Source organism: Oryzias latipes, chromosome 20 (genome assembly GCF_053564925.1).
Source record: "Oryzias latipes strain Hd-rR chromosome 20, Olatipes_Hd-rR_3.1".
NCBI lineage: Eukaryota > Metazoa > Chordata > Actinopteri > Beloniformes > Adrianichthyidae > Oryzias > Oryzias latipes.
This window is the reverse complement of record NC_136256.1, coordinates 15,648,601-15,671,964: the sequence shown is the minus strand read 5'-3', so window position 1 is coordinate 15,671,964 and position 23,364 is coordinate 15,648,601. Positions and strand designations below refer to the sequence as shown.

Below are 23,364 nucleotides of genomic sequence, written 5' to 3'. Positions count from 1 at the left end.
AGAAAAACTGAAACCAATAGAAAGGTCTGCATTTATTCATTAAAAGAAATTATTATTTTTCTGTGTTTTATTCTATCATGCTACCGTATAAAAATAAATGGTATGAAGGTCATAATGAGTTTGTTCTTCCTTTCATCCCACTGAATTTGTTGTTTTTAGATGTTTTTGTCTGTGAAAATAAAAGTTTTTAAAAGAGGCAGCAGTGGATGCAGTTTATTATTTTTTATAAAGAGACATGCAACTTTAAATGTTCCATTTGTTCATCCAGCTAGCATGAAGATTCAGTGTCTAGCGAAAGTATCCGCCCCCCCCCCCCTTGAACTTTTCAGCCTTTTACCACATTTCAGGCTTCAAACATAAAGATATAAAACTGTAATTTTTTTGTGGAGAATCAACAAGTGGGACACAATCATGAAGTGGAATGACATTTTTTGGATAATTCAAACTTGTTTAACAAATAAAAAACTGGAAAAATGGGTGTGAAGCAACAACAGGAATACAGCTAGCTTGAGGCAAGAAGCTTTACTTAATTGAGTTAACCAATTAGGCTGAGTGTTAAACTGGGCGGGGCATCCATTATAACAACTCAAGATGAAAAGTATAAAATGTTAGTTTGCAATATGTACTTTTCTTGAACCAATAGGAACAACCATGCTGATGTAAAGCATTTTTTTACATAATGTTAGACATCTTGGTCTTAAAGTGATGCAATTTGGGTTATGGATTATGGATTATGACAGAAGTTTAGCAAAATTTTCTAAAGGCTGAGAAAACCTCGGATTTCTCATGTTCACTCTGGCAAGAAAGGAATTGTTCTGCGTCAGAGAGAACGACGTGTTTATCCTGTGCCACTGACAGACAGACACATGTTTGTATTGACTCAACCTCCATGCCATCTCAAAGATTATTACCCAGCATTCTCTGAGCGCACGCACTTTCCAGCGAGTAATTCCCGCTCCGTCTTGCTGTTCATCCATCACATCTCCCAGTTTTTTTCCATATAACCAAAAGTTTTATGGTTGCAAAGTAAATTAACCTCAAACTCCTCATCCCATTGACTTTGATAGTGACGTCTACCTTTATTTCAACTATTGCCTAATAAGCAAAAATGCTGGAAGCACACGGTATAGTTTTGAGGTCCTGCTTCTAATTCTTACTAAAATTATTCATTCTTTAAAGTCATATACCTACGCTTAGCAAAATGAAGTCTATTTACATGTACAACAAGAATACTTGTCCATACTAAAAGTGAGACAGTATACTTGAAGTATACTTTTTATATACTGTCTATGTATCTGTAAACTTAAAATGCTCCAATTTAGTCGGAAGAAGTATTCAATTAGTGTACTTCTTAGACTACATGTATTTAGCTGCTATACTTATGGTCCATATAAATTTTAAGCGTAGTAATTTTTTCTAAGGGTTGTCAATTCCATTTAATGTCCTTTACATTATCATATAACATAATATAGCTTTTTATTTAAAAAAAAAAATCCCAAAAGTTTATATCATTGACCATCTTTATTGGAAAATTGAAGCTTTATGGTTTTGTTGAAGTTAAACTGTGATCAATAAAAAATGTGAACAATCCAAACCGATATAGCCGATACACATTATTTTTCTTACTATAGTTTCTGAGATTTTTTACAGTTTAGATTTAAATTATTTCTCTTTTTTTGCTTTTATATCACAAAGATAAAAAAAGAGATGTTGATATTGTCTAAAGACCCAATCTGATGGAAATCAAATGTTTTTTGGGTGTTTAACATGTTGGAGGACATATGTATAGAAAATTAAGAATACATTTGCATTTCTGAGCATTTTTGTTGAACCTGTGGAGTCTCAGGAGCAGCTGAAAATTTGCAGTTGGAAAAAAAAGCTTTTTCTAAAAAAAAATGTAAAGAAACTCCTCAAACCGGATCCACTCGCTGCTTGTTCGGAGGAAGGCCGGTTGCTATGAAACCAGTAGACGCCCAAAGTGCTGTAATACGTTTTCTGTTGTTTTGGTTTATTCAGTTGAGTAGGAAACAACTCAACATTAATGTTAATACAAGACACAAAGAGACATTTAAAATAGGAAAATAAACTGAATTCCTCATAAGAGGAAGACTAGAAACATTTTATTTGACCTGCCAGCCTTTTTTTTTTCTGGTACGACAAAGACGTAACTACTGAGCTTTGGATAGGGTGTTAAACGTAATATCCTCTGTTTGTCATCTTTTTATTTTGGCGTTAAAATAAAATCTAAGATAAAAAAAAGGATAGTATAAGCTCTCTGCTTCGCTTCATTCGGCCAGATCACATGTGTCAAACTCAAGGCCAAATGTGGCCCGCCATGTCATTTTATGTGGCGCTCGAGAGCATAAAAGTTTTTAATTTCTTAAAATAAAAAATAAAAATTGGTGTGTATTTATTCATATCTAGGGACAATCAGACTTGAAATATCGGATTTGGCAACTATACATTAGGCCTTAAAACACTGTCCATATAACCTAACCTGACAGAATCAAATGTAAAAGAATTTATGTTAGAGTAACAAGGAAACATATGTTTTCTATGCAACTGTTGTCGTCACTTTAAAAAATTATAATAAATAAAAAAAATGAGTTATTTAACATTAAGGAGTAGTTACATTTATTTTTAGTTACATGTATAAGTTATATCTGGCCCTTTGAAGACAACCACTATGCTGATGTGGCCCTCAGTGAAAATGAGTTTGACACGCCAGGGCTAGATCCACGTATGTCTTACTTTTTCCTGGCATCTGCCTCCAAGCTGTTGCACCGCTAATGTTAGCTTGGGATTGTGAGGGGCTGTAAGCTAGCAGGATAGTGTGTAAATAGATGGATGACGGGAAGTGGGGGCCGGGTTGCCCCACACCAGCAGTCCCGCCTACAATTCAAAGGCAAATTTCTGTTGAATTCCTGCCGCTCTGCAGAAACTATGACACAACTTTTTGGATCTTAGCTAAAAAAGGCATAATTATAATTAAAAGACACTTTTAAGGGTGATTAAAAGATGATCGGAGTGGGACTTTAAGCTAAAGATTTTCCCGATGAAAATCCTGGCAGTGAGTTTGTTGAAATTCAGAAGTTGATGGTTTCACAAACAGGTTTTAAAAGGAAACCTTCTCCAGAAGTTTAAACAAGAATCAGGATGTTCTCCGCAAAGCATTAAATATTCAGCGTCGTCATTTTTAGAACAATTCTGACACATTTTTGCAATCTGGAATAAAGTTTTTGGAAGCGAGATCTTCCTGCCCTTCCTCACATCGCCAGTTTTTTCCCAGCTCCACAGCGAGATGAGCTGCCACGCTTAATTCTCAGACTGATCCCTCTCCTTCTGCCTCCACAGAGGACGGAAACAAGACTGAGCGAGGATGAGAGGAGGAGGAGGAGGAGGAGGAGGAAGAGTTAGCTGTGACAAAGAGCGATGCCCACTTCTCCTCCTTCAATCTCTGCCATCCATTTGGCTCCTTTGTCGCTCTTGATCCGAACGCGGCGTCACGGTGAGCCCGCCCCCCCTCCAGATGATGATTCATTTACCTCCTTATCCCGTCAAGACGACTTGATGGGCACAGTAAAAAGAAATTAAATCTTAATTACATTTCCATCTTTGACAAATTTGTCTGTGCAGCGATGCCATATGTTCGCCTAGTGAAGTATCCGGAGAGTTTTGAGGAACCGTTTCGTTTCTGCACCGGAACCTTACATCCCTATAGATTTTTTTTTTTTTTGCTGCGTTATTACGTTATAGATTTTTTTTCTCCTTCAAGACAAACTATAATAATGCATTTTAGAGTGGGACTGTTTTTCATCACTTGCAGGTCAGAAAGAGTGTGTGTCCTTGTGCACAGAGAGGATGTGTGTTCGGCAGCCAGGGTGAGCACCTCTGTGTGTGTGTGTGTGTGTGTCACCGTTTTTAATAATGTGCTGTCAATCTGGGCTCTGAGAATGGCTATTTCACTAACCCTCCCCGAGTCTCATAACGCACATCCTCAGGGAGGCAGAATAAGTCATCAGTGGCTAGCAAGTCTTAGAGAGTCCTCAAGCCGCGCCGAGACCGCCAGAAATCACAGCAATAAGACGCCAGAGCGGGAGAAAAACCAAAGATTGTTTTTTTGTTGGTTTTTTTTGAAGAAGAATGCCAGCTTTGTCGAACTTAAAGTCTCGCTGCTACGTCAAACTGATGGAAACAGCAACCACCAAAAGGTGGCTACTAATCAAGGGATGTAGGAGGATGAATACGATGAGAAAATAGTCCCTGCTAAAGTTAAACGTACTCACTTTGACCCCCTTTTAGCTTTAAAGAGTGTTTGCTTCAATCTGAGAGAAACTTAGATGATAAAACTTATATTTGCAGCACAATAAATAAGAATATTGTCAAAAAAGTTATTTTTTTCTGAATAACTCACTAAAACATTTTTGAATACATTTTTTCTTGTTTGAATTCTCAGTTGCAGCTAATTAAACCTAAATATTGGCATCTTAGAAAGTGAAAATATTTTTTAAAAACGCATTTTTATCAGATCTTTTGATTTCCTTTGCAAGCGTTCCCAGTGGTCTTACTTTATAATTATACAATTTTTAGCCAAAAAACAAACCAAAAAAAAAAAAACTGTGTTGTTTTCTAGAACATAGTTTCTGCAGAGTGGCTGGAGTTCATTGGTGTGGAGAAACCCTAGGCAGTAGGGAGCTTGTGGCGCGCCCAGCGTATTTTCTACGTCAGAAATACAATCTTTTTCTTACGGCATTATTCAGTCTGCTCCTGATTCACAACAGTTTGAATGAAGAAATTCTCAGAAATGCAATTATCTCCATCATGAGAAAAATTCCAACACGAACATGTCAAAAACACCATTTGTATCTGTCTTTAAATAGGTTGACTGGCGTCAGAATCCTTGTCTCCTCTCATCTTTTTAATGAATCCGCCTGATGCAACGACATCCAAGCATGAATGAAAGCTGTGCTAACCGACAAAACGTCTAATAAAAGAAAGAAAAAAGCAGAAATACCAGTCATAAACTTTAAATGAGACCTGATAATATTGGTTCTTATTACATAGTTATAATAAAATACATGTTATATAAATAATCGTAAATGGCGTGTACTTGTAAATGCCTTTCTACATGTCTTAATGGCCCAAAGAGCTTTACAGTCACAACCCTACACTCACATTCACACACCAATAGCGGCTTCTCTGCATGAATAATGGCGCCGACATATGTAACCACCAGAGGCAGTGTGGCGGACACATGGGCGGGCAAGGCAGGAACCGAGAGGTCGACTGTGCTACCTCTGATCCACGTCCACCCCATGACCCTTTAACACTGGAGATAAACAGCAAACGCTCTTTGACACACTGTCAACTTTCAACCTTTTATGTGGTTCTCACAAAAGTGGCTTTTCATATCAGCTTTGAACCAATGTGAAACAAAGTAAAGTTAGTAACGCAAAGTGTTGCACATCAACTCAAAAGGTGCTTTTCTCCGCCTCAGTATCTGCTGCAGTTACGTTTATAACCCTTGTGCTATCTTAGATGACCCCACCCTTACATTGACGTGTTCTCCCTACCATGACAAAGGTGGATAAAGGTGGAAAGATTTCATGTAATCCATGGACACCAGTGAAGATCACAAATCATTGAAAAAAAAAGGTTCAGAGCACTGTCTAGTGGGTCTAGATGACCCCACTCCCAATGTTAAAGTGCCTAGGATAACACAAGGGTTACACGGTAAAAAGTACTAATAGTTGAAAGAATCTCAATGGTGGCGCTAAAACTAGGATAACACAAGGGTTACACAGACACGAGAGAGAAAATTACAAACCAAAAAACCTGGGGAGACTAGTGTGATGCCAACACTGCTACACAACATCTACACAAAAAACTAAGAGACCAAAAAACAGCAACGCTTAGCAAAAAGTAGTAGTCTCGGTGCAATAACACAATATTTATAATGCTGCGCTCATTGCAACTCAGGTTATTCTATTTCTTTCATACTGTACTTAATTGTTTCTGTACATATTTGAACATACTTTTGATTAGATGTGATTTACAATATTTTTATTTTATTTTCACCACTCCAAGGCTGCTACAATTTTATTGTATTCCCATGTACAATGAAGATAAAGGATTCTGATTCTATTTAAGTGTACTACAAGTATACTTAAATATATACTTGAAGCTTACTTTTCATATCTATATATTTGTAAACCTATAACGTTCCAATTTACTCTGAAGAATATTCAGTTAGTATATTTTCTATGCACATAGACATGGACTGTGGTATACTTGTTATAAATACTCAAGTATATGAAATAAACTTTAGGTGTAGCACTTTTTGCTAAAGGAGGAACATCCTCACCCACCCAGATACCTTTTTTTATTTCCCCTTCAGGTCTAAGCTCCCAGAATTCCTCGGTTTATCGTCGGAAATCTCTCAGATTTCTTGGTCCGCATCTCTCCTGACTTCTAAACTCCATCAGGAATCTATGAAGATGAAGACGAGGAGCATCAGACTCCCAAACGTTGAGGCCCGCACCATAAACCGATCGCCTCCGTGCTCCAAAAACCCAAGTTCACGTTAGAACTAAACTCCCAAAACAAAAGTTTGGGTTGCTGTTCCATTGTGTTTGAGATGCACCTGTATATCATGGCGTGTGCATATAGGTGCTGCGTACTGTAAATAGCAAAGCTTTCCCCGCTCCTGTACTCCCAGCAGTTAAGCTGCTGCATGTGCTGAGCTCTGTCTGACACTGTGTCCTTGTTTAGTTTGCACCGCAGGAAGAGCAGATGTTACTTTCCTCCTGGGAAACAAAAAAAGAGAACAGACAGCGAGAGTTTCTGAGAAAAAAAAAACGGGAAGAAGTTGAGATTATTATAGGCCATACTCCAATTTTTTTTATTCTGGTAAAAAGAAAAAAAAGGGGGTCTTTGTTTCTCCTTCCTTTCTGTTCAACTCCAAAACGTCATCCATCTACCTGAATTTTGCAAAAGCAGACGTACCGGTACAAAGATTTAATTTATTCACATAACTGCATACGTAGAACAAAAATAATAAAAAAAGACATAAAAAAAAAAAAGGAAATGAACACGACATTCCTGCTACAGCTGCACAAAGTCACACGCCTACAAGACTTTCACACCTTCTGCATCTTAGCTCAGACTTTTAAAGACGCTTCTAAATAAACTGCTGCAACATCGTGCAGCCGGGATTCAGACTTTGTGTCATAGGTGCAGACAACTGCTAAGTGCCAGCTAATTTGTAACGTTCCCAACATGTATGACATTCCAACAAAGATTGTTTTTTTTTCAGAGCAGGAAGAGAAAAAAAAACTATTAAAAAAAGCGTTCCTACATCAAATTTTTAAGCTACAGTCACATTTGATGCGTCTTCTTGAACGTGCGTTTAGCGAATGTTGTTCACACTGGACAACACAATGGATGTTGTTCTTCTTTTTGGAGAGGCTTTGGTGCGATATGTCGAAGTGGTGCAAATCTCACGGTTTGCAATAGCAAATGGTGCGGTCCATTGCTGGCGTCAGTCCAATGGTGGATATGTTGGATTACCATTGAGACGTTGTAAGGCTCGTCGTGTGTCTGGCTTCCCCAGATAATCCAAATTCATGCATCGCTACCACATCTGAGTCCCTGATTGGTCAAAGTTTTACTTGGTTTAACTGGCGACGTGCATTCAATGGCCACGCGTTTTGTACATATAGCCTAAAAAGGTCATACGGAAGCATGAAACGCACTTTTACATAGACGTATCATGGAAAGTGGCCACTTGAACTGTGTTGCTGAGGGTGCTGTGAACATAGCTTTAGTAGACACTCTGGACATTTTTTTTAGACACACCCTCTTTGATTTTCAGCTTTTCCCATTGACTGTAATCGAGAACTGGATTGAGCGAAATTCACTGATAGAAAATGCCTTACTTCCAAATCAAGTCAATTTAGTCGCCATTTTTTCACGATACCGACGTAGCCATGCTGAAACTATGGCTACCACTGTCACCAATCAGGAGTGAGTTCGTTGGAAAGCCTCACCTGTACTGCTTAAAATGAGGCTACACAAAATCTATTAAAAAGTTGATGTGAGACCACCTACTTTGAGGCCTCTGATTGGTCAGTAGGTCAAAAATTCAGATTAGCAAGAACATGTTAAAAAAAAAAAAGTATCAGACCAAGAACTGTTATTCTGACAAATACAATAGTAATAGTTGTGATTTGTAGATTTAGAAGATTTTGGCTCTTTAGAGCCAGCAGCTACTTCCTGTTCGGTACTCCAGGGGGAAAGGGCCACTTTAGGGGACACCAGTCATCTGCCTCAATCCAAACCTCATCCACTAATCGACACAACACTTAAAACATTAGTTATGCCTCAAATAAAATCATTATTTTTTAATTTTAGCGGTTAAAAGTGAAAATATTAATTTAGTTTGAAAATTAGATATTTTGAGGGGTAAAAGTGGAAGACATGTTGGTCAAGTTGTCATATTTGATAAAAGTGAGTGGTGGATTAATACGTTCAACCCCGCTGATATCCAACGCATTGTCCTAGACCCCTAAATTTGTCCAATAAACGTAAAAATGTCAGATGTTGGACAGCTTAGAGAATATTTGTAAAATGACTAAAAGAGGGAAAAAATGGATAAACACAACTAAAAATTTACCTGTAGGAATCATTCATCACTAACAACAATAAAACACACTTCATGAGGTCATTGGATCAAATTTTCTAAAGCAAACTTTCGTTTGTTTCATCAAAATCTGTAGTTGGATCAAGATTTTTGTAACCAAACATACTCGATTTGGGAAGGGAAATTTAAAAAAGGCCTTTTTTTTGGTTTAAACTTGAAATGAACTTTTCTTTAACCTTAATTCTCTTTAGTTTACCTCCACCATCACAGAACCACACCAGCTGACCTACACTCTCATTTACAGGATTGAACGTCAAACTCTGATCCGCAGCAGATGATCCTTCTTACCTAACCCAGCAGACCGCTAGGAAAATAATTTAGTTGTGGACTGACCAGTTCAGTGAAAAAAAGAATTGAAAAAAAGAAGAAAACCTCTTTGTGGAAGGGGGTTAAAGTGCTGGCTTTATATGGTGGGAGTTTTGTAAAGGGTGGGGCGACAAGAATAGAATAGGTTATCTGCAGCTGCTGCTGACACTTTGGTTACAACAGGGTCATGAATGGAGACTCCTCTGTATGGAAGCCTGAATATGACCCAAAAAACAAAACATTGTTCACTCGAATTATTTTATTTTTTGGAGCCAAGAGTTTTGTATCTTGTATGCATAAATTAGCATTTTGTGGTTACTTAATAAAATGTTGTGGTCACAAATTAGTTGTAGGAACTGATGATACTAAAATACTAATTTTTGGCTAGCTTGAGCGCACAAAGTGCTTTGAAAATGTTAATTTACTTATTTACACAAAATACTAATACAAATACTAATACAAAATACTAATACTACAAAATACTAATTTATGTGCACAGACTGTAAATTTGTGTTTATTAACTGCCAATTTGCAGCCACAAAATACTAGGAAAGTGTTAATTTGTGGCCATAAAATCCAAATATTTGCACACAAAATGCGAAATCCCTAAATTTGAAGAATCTATATTTGCATTTTATCACACCTGTTTTTTCTAGTATCATGCATCAAAATCAACAGTTCAGTATGACCAGAATCAAAGGTTTGACTTTTATTTTGAAATACCCATGTCAACTTAAGGTCGTCTTTGAGCTCTTACTTGTCGTGCGGGTGTGCATGAGTGTGTTTGCACGGGTGCACTCACAGATATTAGCGGTGCCTTTGGGGATGGGTAGGTAGGAGCCGGCGCTCCACGCTCGCCCTTGGTAGTTTATCTTGCAGCGGCCGCAGTCAGGCCCGGTGGTGTTGTGCTCGCACTCGCAGCTCAGCTTCTCTTTGTCATACACACAGCTGTTGGCGTGGAGATTGCACTTGCACCTGTCGAGGAAACAGAAACTGGGATGAAAGAGGAAAACACATCAACACTGGTCATTTTTTTAATATGTTTTTATTTTTTATTGCTCCAGGATGAAAAACAGACAAGTTCTTTAATTTGGTTAGACAAAAGTGTCTGAAAGGCGGGCTGTCCTTGAGAGCATCTCTCCTAGTTCAAAGGAGACACTCGGTTGCACAAACAAATCTAAACATCTTTACTTCCTCCGTTCCGTCCCCGCCTCTCTACTCCTGGGAAAGCACTTCAGATTTAATTGTCCCCCGGGAAAACGCGTGATTGTGGTACAGTCACAGTCACCCGACAAGGAAAAAAAGAAAGGGTCCAGGCGCGTGAGGCGAAAGCCGAAGAAAACAAGTTCAGCCAAATTGCGAACAAGCTCTTGGAGAATGAAGACTTCAAGAAGGCTTGTAGCTCTGCAAGACGATGAATAGCTGCTCAGAGTTAGCCAGAGGTGGTGGTGGAGGGGGGACGCAGCACCTTCTCCGTGACAAATTAAAATGAGATGAGATCTCTGAGGCACACATTCGGTTTTGGAAAAGAGGGACTCCCCTAAGGTGCACTAAATCCTCACGGCAGAGCCCCCCCCCCCCCCCCCCCCCCATTTAACAATGAACTCAGCAAATTCATTTTCTCCCCTGGCTAGACGAGTTTGAGGGGGTCTCGATCTGTTAAATGAATTTATGAGCCTCGCGGTGCATGGAGCACTTTGAGAAATACAGAGAATTTCCAAACTGCAGCAAAGAATCAACAAGGATGAGCGCTGGAAAAATCCTCCTCACAAACATAAGGGGGAAGGGTTGCCAAACACAGAAAATGAGTCCAAGTGATAATAAGAAATCAAAAGAGGACAATAGTTTTTTGAAGCTTTTATTTAGGGGAAGGTTGCACAGATTGTTGCGCTACAGAGTTGAACTAACCATATCTAGGTGTGATTGCACGTAATTTTATGTTAAGATGTCCAACACAGTGGGGGTTTATGCAAATATACTCCTTGTGTGTCTGAAGCTATAAAAACCCCTATAGTAACGGTAAGATCATCTAGAGCAGGGGTCGGGAACCTATGGCTCGCGAGCCATATATGGCTCTTTTGATGGTCACATGTGGCTCGCAGACAAATCTTTAATTATAGTTTTTTTTTTTCATTAGACCAGTTCTCGGGCGCGATGCGATGTCAGAGGCGCGTAGTAGTAGCAGTGCTTAGAGAGAGAAATCTGCGCCAGCGCTATCAGTTACTATTATCTATTATTTCACAGAGTTTGTACCAGCTGGAAACCTGTGAATTGCCGTGCCTAAAACTACGCGCTCCCGTCTCTGAGAAAGAGCGCGCAGATGCGGGGACGGGATGTGTGAGGGAGAAAGCAGAGGGTGGGGCTGAGGTGTTGTGGGGACAGGCAGCAGGTGAATCGCGCAGGGATTGTAAAAACGTAAAACCCGCTTCCCGTCACTCACTGCAGCGTGTGAGTGTGTGTTTGGCTCCCCGTCTGCATGTGAGCAGTCTTTGTCACATCTACAGTACATTCAGACCTAAGATCACGTTAAAGTCTCAACGCCTGCGTGAAGCAGAAACTCACCACGTATCAACCGGACTAGACCATCAGCAAAACTACCACGAGAAATACTCATCATTTATTAGCAACAGAATAACAATGTTATTAAAAAAGAATCCACAGACTTATTGTACTTTAAAAATGTTGAAATTAAATCAAATGCACACATTCATTTGTATATTTAGTTTTAAACAAATTGTCGCGGACTGAGTTGGATGGCTGTTGGGCCGCGTTAAAAGTTCTGGAGTTCATTGAACGCATCGATCAAGCAGAGATCTGATTGGCCCTCAGTTCTGTCGCTCAGCCTGTTGTTAGGTAGTTTGGACCAATGGGGTTCAGCTATGGGCCGAATAAGGGAAATGGGAGGGCTGCAGCGGGAGCAGGGGAATATAAAGTTGGGAGAAGCGCTCTCGTGTCGGCGGGAGAGATTCAGGAGTTGCTGAATTAATTGAACGGCGTTTGTTGCGGTCTGCAGTAATCGGAATAAAGAACTTTAAAAGAGGTTAAGTCTCCGTGCCTCAGTGTGGGAAAGGGACACTACATAATTGTATGGCTCTTTCGAAATTACATTTCAAAATATGTGGCATTTATGGCTCTCTTGGCCAAAAAGGTTCCCGACCCCTGATCTAGAGTTAAATAAGTCAATTCTTCTCGATGAGTTCTGGGGGAGGATCCCTCCTACATGTGGGCACCCCTAAGGTTTCTTCGTTTTTCCAGAATCCGTTTATTTCAGGAGTTTTTCCTTACCGCGAAGGAGGGTCTAAGGGCAGGGATGTCCAGATTAGTTTAGTCTGTTTTGTTACTTCAATTTAGTATTTTCCTATTATATTCTATGTACTAATTATCCTTTTGATTTTGTGCTTTACTTTTTCAATTACCTATACGAAGCCCATCAAGATGACTGTTTTTGTGAATTTGGGCTATACAAATAAAATTGGATTGAATTGAATTTGTTCAGCTGCTGCTGGGGCAAGTAAAACAAACAAATAAAGAATTAATAGTAAAAATCCAACCCTTTTATGTGTTTTAAAAAATTGACAAAAACGCTGGAAGTCCTTTTTCTGGGCACAACCTGCCTTTAGGAATTTTTAAAGGACTCTATTTAGGAAGTTTAGACTATAAACACTTTTTTCCAAGCTACTTTTAAACTGTAGGTGATTGAAGAGGACCCTTTACGGTTCTTTGAAACTAACTACTGTGGTCCTTCATTTAATGGATGAGTTATCTTACAAAAATAACCATTGATTGGTGAAATCTGTGAAATCCTTTTTTTTTTTACAATAATGGTAGCTGTTGAACGCATTTAAAAATGGGGCTTTTGCTCAAGTGTTTGCATTCTTTCGACTACCAAAACTCTTCAACCGTTTAAGTAATTCAAGTAATTCCAGCAGATTTGGAAGCGGATAAATTCATCTGATTCATGTTAATCGCGCAAACGGTAAAAGAGTAATAGTATTATGTATGTAGACACGACATAGAGGAGATTCATTGATAATGTTCTACAGACAATCAGGACAAAGAACGGAATAGGCTGTAAAAAAAAACATGAATCGAAATTGAACAAAAACAATTAGCAAAACTGTGTTGCTACAAAAGGTAAAGCGTATTGTGGCGGTGACCACTGTCCTTGAATACTGGTTTCCTTTGAACAATATGGATACAATATGGATACAGAATGAAAACATTGTACTGCCCTCTAACAGTAGCTGGGATAGGCTTCTGCAACCCTGAGACCCCAAAAGGTATCGGAGTTCCAGAGTACTCACACCACATTAGCAAAATAACTTTAGTTATGCAAGCCTTCCAATAAAATAGATGTAAAGTTATAATATCGCAAAATTTGTGGTCTATTTCTACCAAAAATGATTCTGATAATCCTATTCACGATAAATATTTTTGATTACTTTGCCATTCGGGCAGTGGGAAAGTTAGAATGTTTTATTTGGGGGGGGTATGAGGACTTTGGAAGAGTGGCAAATAAATACATCTTAATTAAATTGAATTTTATTTTATATTAATTGTTATTTTTGCAATGTTTAAACAAGCTTGTATTGATCATTTCTTTCTCAATAATGATATTAATATTGGCTCAAAGGTTGGGGGGCAAAGCTCATTGCTGCCCCCCTTTAGCCCCTCCCATGTTTCAGATGCTGTCGTGCACAAAATGAACACAGTGGTGTTAGTTTTGAGCCACTTCAGTCATTTAAGTCCTAAAAAACTGAATGGCTAAACTACTTCATAACAGTAATCTATTACCACCCTGCACTACTACAACAGTAATGCATTACTCTGACTGTAGAACACTAATAAGATCTGCTTGGGAGCAGCAATGGGAGGAATTGGGGGAGAAATGTTGCAAAGGTTTGTGCAGAGACAGTCGCTGCAGGATCAGACTCAGTTCCCACCCGGCTTACTCAGCGGGCTTTCAATCTGCTTTGTTCTAGATGCCAGACTTGTAGTGTGTTACGCACGTGTGTGTGTGTGTGTGTGTGTGCGTCAGACTTCGCACGGACCCTTTGTAGTTTAACCTTCAGCTTCTTTAAACATCGGAAACATTTTAATCAGCATCCAGAAAGGATAGCGCCGTCGGCATAATGATGGAGACCGCCAGCTATAGGCCTGCGGGGTCTTTCAGCCACCAGCCATGTTGTGCTTCCAATCAGTGTCAGCTGATACCAGGGGGATGCCTCCACCCCCCACCCCCTCCTCCTGATTCGAATGCAGCATCATCCAGGAAACGGCGTTTAGCACCGTTTTAATGGCCAAATTTCCTCTTGGGCTTCTGGCGCCGTTGTTCCTTTTCCCATGAGCTGTTTTTTTTATTTTATTTTTTGTGAAAGCTCGATTTGTTTTCCCCGGATTCTTTTACGTTATTCTGTGTGGGTTTTTTTTAAATCCACCTATTAGCCGTTTTCTTTTTTGTTGTTTTTTTAAACTCCGCTCCGGCGTCTCCCGCCAATGAATATTCATGGCGGTGAAGCCGCTTTGTGTTTGGGTGGTGTTCTCCAAGTGATATTGCTCAAGGCACTGCTGAGTGCGCCAGCCGCCGAGCTAAAGGTCCTGATATGCATTCACAACAATCCCCCTAACCAAAAAAAAAAAAAAAGAGCTTAAATTGCAAGACTGGCAGAAAGATAATAGGAAAGTTTGGATTTATTTTGTGAGAAGCGAACAGCTTCTCATATCTGAGAGGATTTAAAATTCTTCTTGAATTTTGTGTGTGTGTGTATAGAGGGGGTGGGGGGGCAGAGATGATATTGTTGGGTGCAAATGTATTATTTGTTTTTGTGCGGGTGGAGCGGGGCAGCCCGCTGAGACTCCAACTTCCCCGCAGCAGTTTGTCTATGACCTCTCCAGTAATGGGATTCTGATTGACACCACGAGCGCACGCCGACGCTCTCGTCACTGATTTGAGAGGAGGAGAAAAAGCACACAAACAGGAAAACACACACTTCCCCTTGTGCATCATCCTCTTCTCCGACGGCGCTGGCAGAAAGCCTTCAAACTTATGGATTCTTAAAGTTTTCCACAAATCTTTACCATGACTGAACAAAAAATCTGACCTCTGGAGGGTTGGAAGAAATCAGAGATGGTTTCATTTAGGAAACCGATTTCTTTCACTTCGTCTTCATTCAAACTAAAAAGTTCACTTTCAATTGAAGCGGAAATCCTCAGAGCTTGAGGCTAATTGAAGCCTGTAATTATGAAGTCAAGCTTTTTTCGAACAACTGCTTCCTGATTCCATCATTCTGCCTGCGTTAAAAAGTGATGAGTCACTCTATGTCTCAGCACCTTTGGTAACGATGGCAATCTTGTGGATTCTTTGGTTTAAGCCTCAGCAGGCGTGTTCCCAAGAGAAATACTCAAGTTTGGGAGTCTGACGGAGTCAGCTCCACTCAGCTGCAATAAGACGGAAAATTTGTTCCAGACTTGTTTCGGAGCCAAAACCATCAAGCTCTAATTAATAGAAATGATCCTCAATCTGAGACGGTAATGTCTCCTAGAGTGGAAATGTGCTGATCCAAACAAACAGACCCAGCTCTACACACTCCTTAAGGGGGTTAACTAAGTGAAGCAATTAGATTTCAATATAACAACCTGCTGTTTTCATTCACAAGCCAAATGGGTCAAATGCACAGCTCATGCACACTTTCCTTTTTAGCTAAAAAATGAAAACACACAAAGTATCTATAAAACGATCTGAAAAAGATTTCAAATTCCACGCACTGATGATGTCCGGGTGATGCTGTCGTACGGTGCCCTTACGCCACTCACGTTGTCTGTCAGTAAGGTGTGAGTACTGGTCTCCTGTGCAGCTGATACAGAGGTGCCAACAGGTCACCCACACAAACTGTGCTACGATTGTCTCATTTCTTCATTTCTATCAGTCAGTAAGTTGCCCCCACCTCAACAGCACTAACTGGCCCTTTGCACCGTTTATGGTAGGAGTTAAAAAAAAGGGCATATCCGTATGACATGCCTGCGTCCTTGTGTGATATTTGAAGATTTATTCATTTGTCATTGTCATTCTGAACATTGAAATTGCGTTTAGAGAATCAACAATTACCTTAGTTATTTCCAAAGTGTGAAAAAAAGCTTCCATTTTCCAAAGAAATACCCAATGAGTGACTAACCAACATCAGTACAAAAACACAGCAAGACTAAACAAAATAAGACCTTCAATGTACACAGAGATTGTAGTCAATAGCAGCCTGAAGTTAATGTGCAGCAATACAAAGTATATATATATATATATATATATATATATATATATATATATATATATATATATATTCAAGTGTTCACTACGACCTGTTGCCCACGGCATGCCTGCAGAACATATTGCTCAACAAGTTTACTGAGTAATCTACGACCTTCCCATTTCGTGCTACTAAGGCTTGTGCAGTGATTGGTCCAAGTCGTTCAGAGCCAATGTTTCTATGGCAACCCCTCTTGCCATTTAAGAGTGACCTTGTTGGAAGTCCACACCCCTACCACTGAAAGTGGGACGCAGAAAATCTGACAAATGTTCAACGTGAGACCACATACTTCAATAGGGGCTTCTGACTGGTCAGTTTATAATTTCAACTACATAAAAAAATATAATGAAAAAGTATTAGATTATCATTAATTATTATTAGTATTAATTATGACTGAATCTATGTGATTTTGGTCTGAAGGATTGGAAGGGTCACTCAGTCTAGTTTTCATATAGTCAGTGGATAAATGTAAACTAAATAATCAAATGCAAATATTTTAACCTTTTGATTCTATCAGATAAATGTAAATGTTTGATAGAATCAAACATTTACATTTATCTGTTGGAGTCGACCCGTCTGCAGTGGCTTATAATTCACCAGCCAGACCGTGTTACATGTTACCTGCTAATTGCCTCCTCCACTTCCCTTTCACCTGCCCTGGGAAGAGGAAGGAGTGAGATTTCAGAACCAGCCCTCCAGGGATGAACCTCAGCCCCAACCTTCTCCTAATTAAATCCAACCGCCCCATCCCCGCGCTCCAGTCTGACTTGGAAGTCGACAGTTGGAGAACAGCAGAGGGTGTGAGAAAAAAATCATGGCAAGTTTCCTCTATTACTCCTTCCTCAAGGTTTTTTGGTCCAATTAGTCAGCATGAGAATGGGACAAAAAAAACACAGACCTGTTCAGAAAATACAATGAGTGTCAGGAATCCTGGAACTGAGACTAGCATAAAGGTTTTCCTGCTTTTAGTCTTGGTTGTGTGATCAACTGTAAATATTTATCAGCATCATCTCCAGGTTTGGTGGATTACTCTGCCCTGTTGGCTTCTTGGAAGGAATTACAGTGGAATAACCCTTGAACACCGGAGACTTAGCTCCAGTGTTGACAATCTTTGAACCATCGTAACCCTTTAACCGTTTACGTAATTAACATAATTCAAGTGGATTCTAAACTGGAGAAAAGCAGCCTTTCACACATGTGCAACACTTTACAGTAGTGTTCACACAATCAATAGAACCTAGCTGACTCTGTCACAGACAAAAAGCGGCCATTATGCAACACTTTACAGTCTTAAAGTGCATACGCAATCAGCGTAAGTTAGCCCATTCTGACGCAGGGAAAAGTAGCTTTGTGCCAATATGCAACACTTCCCAGTAGTGAAGTGTTTTTACGCAATCAACGTAAAAACAAAATTTTTTACTAAAAGCTTTATGCCGATCTGCAACACTTTACAGTCGTAAAGTGATTATGCAATCGACTTAAATGAGCCCATTCCGAGAAAAGCAGCTTTGTGTTAATGTGTAACAATACACAGTAGCAAAATGTTTACGCAATCAATGTCATTTACCTAATTCTGTCATAGACAAAATGTGGCTTTATTGCGATCTGCAACCCTTTACAGTTGTTAGGTGCTTATGCAATCAACTTAAATGTGCTGATTCCTTTTGCAAACAAAAAAAAACAGCTTTGTTCAAATATTCTCTGCGTCAGAATCTGTTTCAAGTGTCATATAGTTACAGTATTTGGCAGTAGTCGCTGACAACATCTATGGTGTTAAAGGGTTAAATGCAGGGATTTGAGGCTTAAACAGCTAGCAAACAGCAGTTTTTAAACTGCTTCCCAAACTTTTACGTGTTTAAAAAAAAAAAAAAACAGCCTTACACAAGGGGGTTTACAGAGTCTGCAGTCCTAGCTGCCACCTCATTAATCCAAAAAAAAAGAAGGGATCATGCCAGTACATTTTGTAATCCTCATCACCCCCACCTTGAGTTGAGCTCTCCAGTTCCAAGCAGAGAGGTAAATGCGCTGCCTGCCTCCATCAATCAGCCCCAGCCATCTGTCTATTGAACCCCTCAGCATTACTAATGTATGCAGTTGGACATGCTATCCAAGCAGGAGTCAATCAAGAGGTCTTTACTGCCTGTGACATGCCAAGGCAGTTCAATAGAATTGACAGGTTGGGATTCACTGATACTGCCCTCAGCGAAAGACTGCTGGCTGCGGACGCGGTGACAGGAGGCAGTGCAGAGGCGGAAGGCAGCCCTCGACTTTAGGACCGGGGTCACGCAGACTTAAGGGGGAGATCAGATCCAGAAGTCTCGGCAAAGACATGGAAAACTGGATTTAACATCTGAACACATCATTCCGGTTTGGCATAAAATAAACACACAAACATTTAAATGATCTTAAAAACAATGGAGGTCATGTCCTTATGGTAGTGATTTCAAAAGAAAGCATAACTGTAATTACTCAACTGGTCAGGAAGATGAAGAAGGAATCTAAGAGTGAACAAATTTGCAGATGACTAACTACTTGCCCTCAATCAACACTTGTTCTGAAGAAGAAATCCCAATCGTTACACAAATTATAGATGTTTTTCATTTACAAATATTTCCTTTTCTCAACCTACGTTTTATATAAGATTTAACTCCTTGATGGCTTTTTTGGTAATAGAAGTTATGAAGTATTTTTCAATGTTTTCAAATTGGTGCCAAGTTATTGTATTTTCCGCACTAAAGGGCGCACCGGATTACAAGGCACACCGTCAATAAATTGTCTATTTTTGTTATTTATGTCTTATGTGAAGGCATATGTGTTTGTAACACGCTACACATTAAAAACGTTAGCAGATTCACAATATCTGTAACTACCACCCTGTTAGTGCAGAAAATCCAACCAAAGTGTGAGTCCTGGATTTTATGGTACAAAGGGATTAAAAAAATGTTTCTGTTTTTCTTTTTTCTTCCATCATGATGCGAATATAGACTTTAGTTTTTAAAGCATCGAAATGTAAATTCACAAAGAAATGTTCTGGAGTTGGGATTTGTGAAAGAAATGTATCCATTAAAAAAAGTTTGCTTTAAGTGCAAAAAAAAGCAAAAAAACCAAGAAATTATAGGTTAGTGGCTATAGAGTGATAATATTTTCCACTCTATAAGGCACACTTAAAAAGCCTTTTTTTTTTTAATGACAGGGCGCCTTACAATCTACAGGGATGTCAAGGGATTTGAGAGGTTCAGAATGCTATGGTTTTTTTTTTCACGAGTTGAAAACAAGGTTCGGAGTTGTCTATACTCTAAAGTGGCTAATGCTACAAACGTAGCCATGTACAAATAGTTTCTAAAATGACTGAACGCAGTTAATTAAGACTGATGAACGGACTTATCTTTGACTCTTGTCTCGTTTAATTCGGCTTAGAAATGACAAGTACAAAAACGATGTGCCTCATAGTTTGGTGCGCCCTTTAGTGTGGCAAATACAGTAATGATGCAATCACAACAAGTCAAATGAAAAGTTGACCCATAAATTAAATGAATCCTTCAATCCTATATTAATTTAAACTAGCCTTTATACTTTGATAGCAGTCATGAAATGTGTTTCCACCAAAAACTTGAGGTATTTCTCTCTTCTTCGTGTTCTTTTTGTATGTGTTAGGAAATATAATTAAAAAAAAACATGAATAAAAAACAGAAAGTTGTACGCACTACTTCTTTCAGATATTTCAGCAAAAGTCAAGTGTATTTTGTTGCATCATCAACGGTGGACAGCCTGATGCATAAAACATACTAAATCAACACATAATAAAACACCAAAAAATATTTGTTTGTGTTTATATGTTTCAGAATAATTTACCTACTTTTTTACTTTTAGGATTTTAAAAAACAGAAAAAGGGGAAACAAAATTGTATTTTAGAAACATTTTAATTTGTAGCCAAGAAAGTTTTAACCATGAACTTTGCTCAGTTCTCATTTATCACTGTCATCATCACCACAACTCCATTATAGCAACTGAATTATAGTACATGAGTTGGTTACCTTGATAAAACAAGAAGTTGTAAAAAAACAAACAACTATATATTATTTTTTATTTGTTTGATTTACTGTGAAATTCCATCTAAAACCCCTCAGATGCTAATGCCTACTAAACTCCAGCTTCTACGAATTTCTACGAAATCACAAATCTGGCTCCTTTAACTCTTGAGACCTGGCGTCTACAAATGAGGACATCACATTGAGGGTTTTATTTTCACTTCAGTTGATTCTGATTACGTGAGGTCCAGTAACTACAAAATAATAAAAAAAGCATATCAAACAAGAGCTTGGGTCTGAGTTCTAGGTTATTTTCCACACTAATGCTGTCAATGTGTGCGTTTCAAGGTGAATAGGAAAAAAAGACACCACGATGAAACTGTCAGCACATCGCCGCCTGTTTGAAAATCTTAGATCTGCTTTGGCTTGTAAAAGGGAAAACAGCCATATGGTGTTTTCTTCACAGACGACGCTCTTTTTCACACATCATCCATGCAGATATGACTGGTGCAGTTGGAAGTCTGACTGATGACTGGATGGTCAGCCCTTTTTAGAATTTCAGATTACATGCAAATGTGTCAGGCTAAACACTACGACTGACTGCCATTCTTGCATTTTTATCTGTAAAGTCGTAGTATCTTAAGCTTCAATATGGCAGCAAAGCACTTTTTCAATGTGTTGCTCTACATCCCAACAAAATAAAAACTACTATAAAAAAATTATAATAACTATATAATATAATAAATATAATAACTTTTTTTGTTGCTTAAATTTTGTAATGAAAAATGACGTGTTGAATTCATAAAGTGAAACCTAAAGTGTATCGCTTCAGGTAAAGTCACATGACCAATACAGTCACTGCATGTGTGTGTCACAGAGAATCCAAATAAGGAAGCACATCTACCAGCTGTGTTGCCCGGTTCTGCAGTTTTCCGCCCAATTGGGTGGTTTTTGATTTTGATATTGTGTTGAAAATTTGCTTTGGGTGGGTTTCGCGTCAATTTGGTGGGTTTTAGTTGGTTTTCTTCTGAGTCTAAACTATTTTTTATTGTGACAAACATTTTAATTTGAAAAATCACCAGATCTTATCGGTTACATTTCGGTCACTTGGGCACTAAATGAGTCCAGTGACGAGTTTAACAGAGTAACACAGTATCAATTCAGTTTGGGCAATGTGCCGAAACGCTTCATGAGGCTTTGTCTACCCATCACTAGTTGAAGGCTACAAATACAGGCACATGTGGACAAAAAGTCCCTAATAAACAGAAACTAATGGGAAAATATGCAAAAAACTTGATACAAATTCAAATATAGCACAGAAAAAATCTAAAGTGACAAGCAGAGGAAAGAAAACAAAGATCTAATCTGAAGCAATTGAAACCATTGACTTAAATATTTTGAGCGAGTAATTACCTGAAACAGACACAGCTGTTGTGATTAGCAACCAAAAGCAGGTGTGATGGTGATGAATGAGCAGAGAAGCAAGAGAACCTGAAAAACTGATATTAACTAAGAAAAAAGAAAAACTATCATATTTCAATCATGACAGAAATGAAACCAAAAAAACAGAATTATAATACCTAATTCTCACATTGTTCAAATTTGTGTTTATATATACATATGTATATGTATGGAGAACCATCCTGACATACATTTATAAAAATGAATGGTTCTTTTCTTTTGTTCTTTGGAGAACATTTTTGGTACATCCCTCACCAATTAAACCATTACAATGTTTTACTCTCTTTTTTATGGGAATGATTGTGGCAGAAAAAGCAACTACTGTTTCATACTTACATACAAATTGTTAAATAAATTCAAGGCAATACATTTGCTGGGTGTAAAACTTAACTAGCCCACTGCTTTAGCAAATTAGAAAAGTATAAATCATCAAGTTTTATTTTATTGCTGCTCCTAGTAAAAAGTAGTCTTTTTAGGTGTACTACAAGTATGCTTAGTGTATACTAAACGTATAATGCCCTTGAAGTTTACTTTTTACATATTATCTAAATATAAACTATATACGTTCCAATTTAATTTGAAGAACTACTTAGTGATCAGCCAGTTAGTTTAAACATCCTAAAGACACGTACATGGTATATAGAATACTTGAAAGTAATTGAAATAAGCTGCAAGTATACTGATTGTTGCTCAGGGCTGCCAAGACTCAGACTAATATTTTTAGATTCTAGGTTTGAACCTGCTGGCTCCCAGTTTATGACTTCAAATCCTTGATTGACACTTGGTTAGACTCTTGACTTTAAAGGTTGGATTTGGGGTTGAAGCCACCAAATGGATCACTGCAGTTCAGCCATAGATATCTAAAGATCTGAAGCAATAAAGCCCAAGTTGTGCCGCCATATTGACTAGAGTTTACTCTGTCCAACTACACAACATAGCAAAAATGGGTAATAGTTGGTTGAGACAAGGTAAAATGTAAGAGTTTTGTCAATTATTCCAATGGGCATGTACACCACTCTCAGCCCGAAATCAGTACATCTGATGCAACATTGCAAGTGTATTTTTATCATTTTTTTTCCACCACAGATTTATTGACTCACTATGAGAAATTTGATGTGAGTTTTATAGTTTTGCTGGATTTAAAATGTTGAGTCTGTGTGAGAACAGTCTTCCAGATAGATCTTAGGGAGTCCAGTAAATTCACAACAAATCTCTGAATATCATCATATCCCGTTTGGAGTTTTGGCACATATATCTTAAGGATTTATTGTCTATATGCCAATAAACTTTTTGAATGTTGCTGCTGCCATTTTAGTATTATATATTAGTGTTGGACACTCGATTTGCTGAATCTAACAAAGTCATCAGATGTGGATGTGCTTTTCTAAAGATAGAGGTGTAAAAAAAAGGAAGAAGAGATAATTAAATTCAGTGCAAATAAACACAAATTTTTGCAGAGTTGCTGGCAGACGGTAAAAGGATAACAAAAAACGTTAGCTGTTTAATGAGCATCCACCAGAAAATATAAAGAAACTGCTGCAAAGCGTCAACATAACTTGTACATGCAGA

The 23,364-nt window shown here is 38.5% G+C and overlaps 1 protein-coding gene across 17 annotated transcripts in view; it reads right to left on the bottom strand.

Annotated features, from left to right (window-relative positions):
* The window catches only part of ntng1a (netrin g1a), a 159,229-nt gene that overhangs the window by 36,835 nt on the left and 99,030 nt on the right, over nt 1-23,364 (bottom strand). For all 17 annotated transcript variants that reach the window (XM_078938770.1, XM_078938769.1, XM_078938777.1 and 14 more), the window contains one exon: nt 9,810-9,982. In XM_078938770.1, the coding sequence (XP_078794896.1) occupies nt 9,810-9,982 (173 nt within the window). The remainder of the gene's footprint in view (nt 1-9,809; nt 9,983-23,364) is intronic.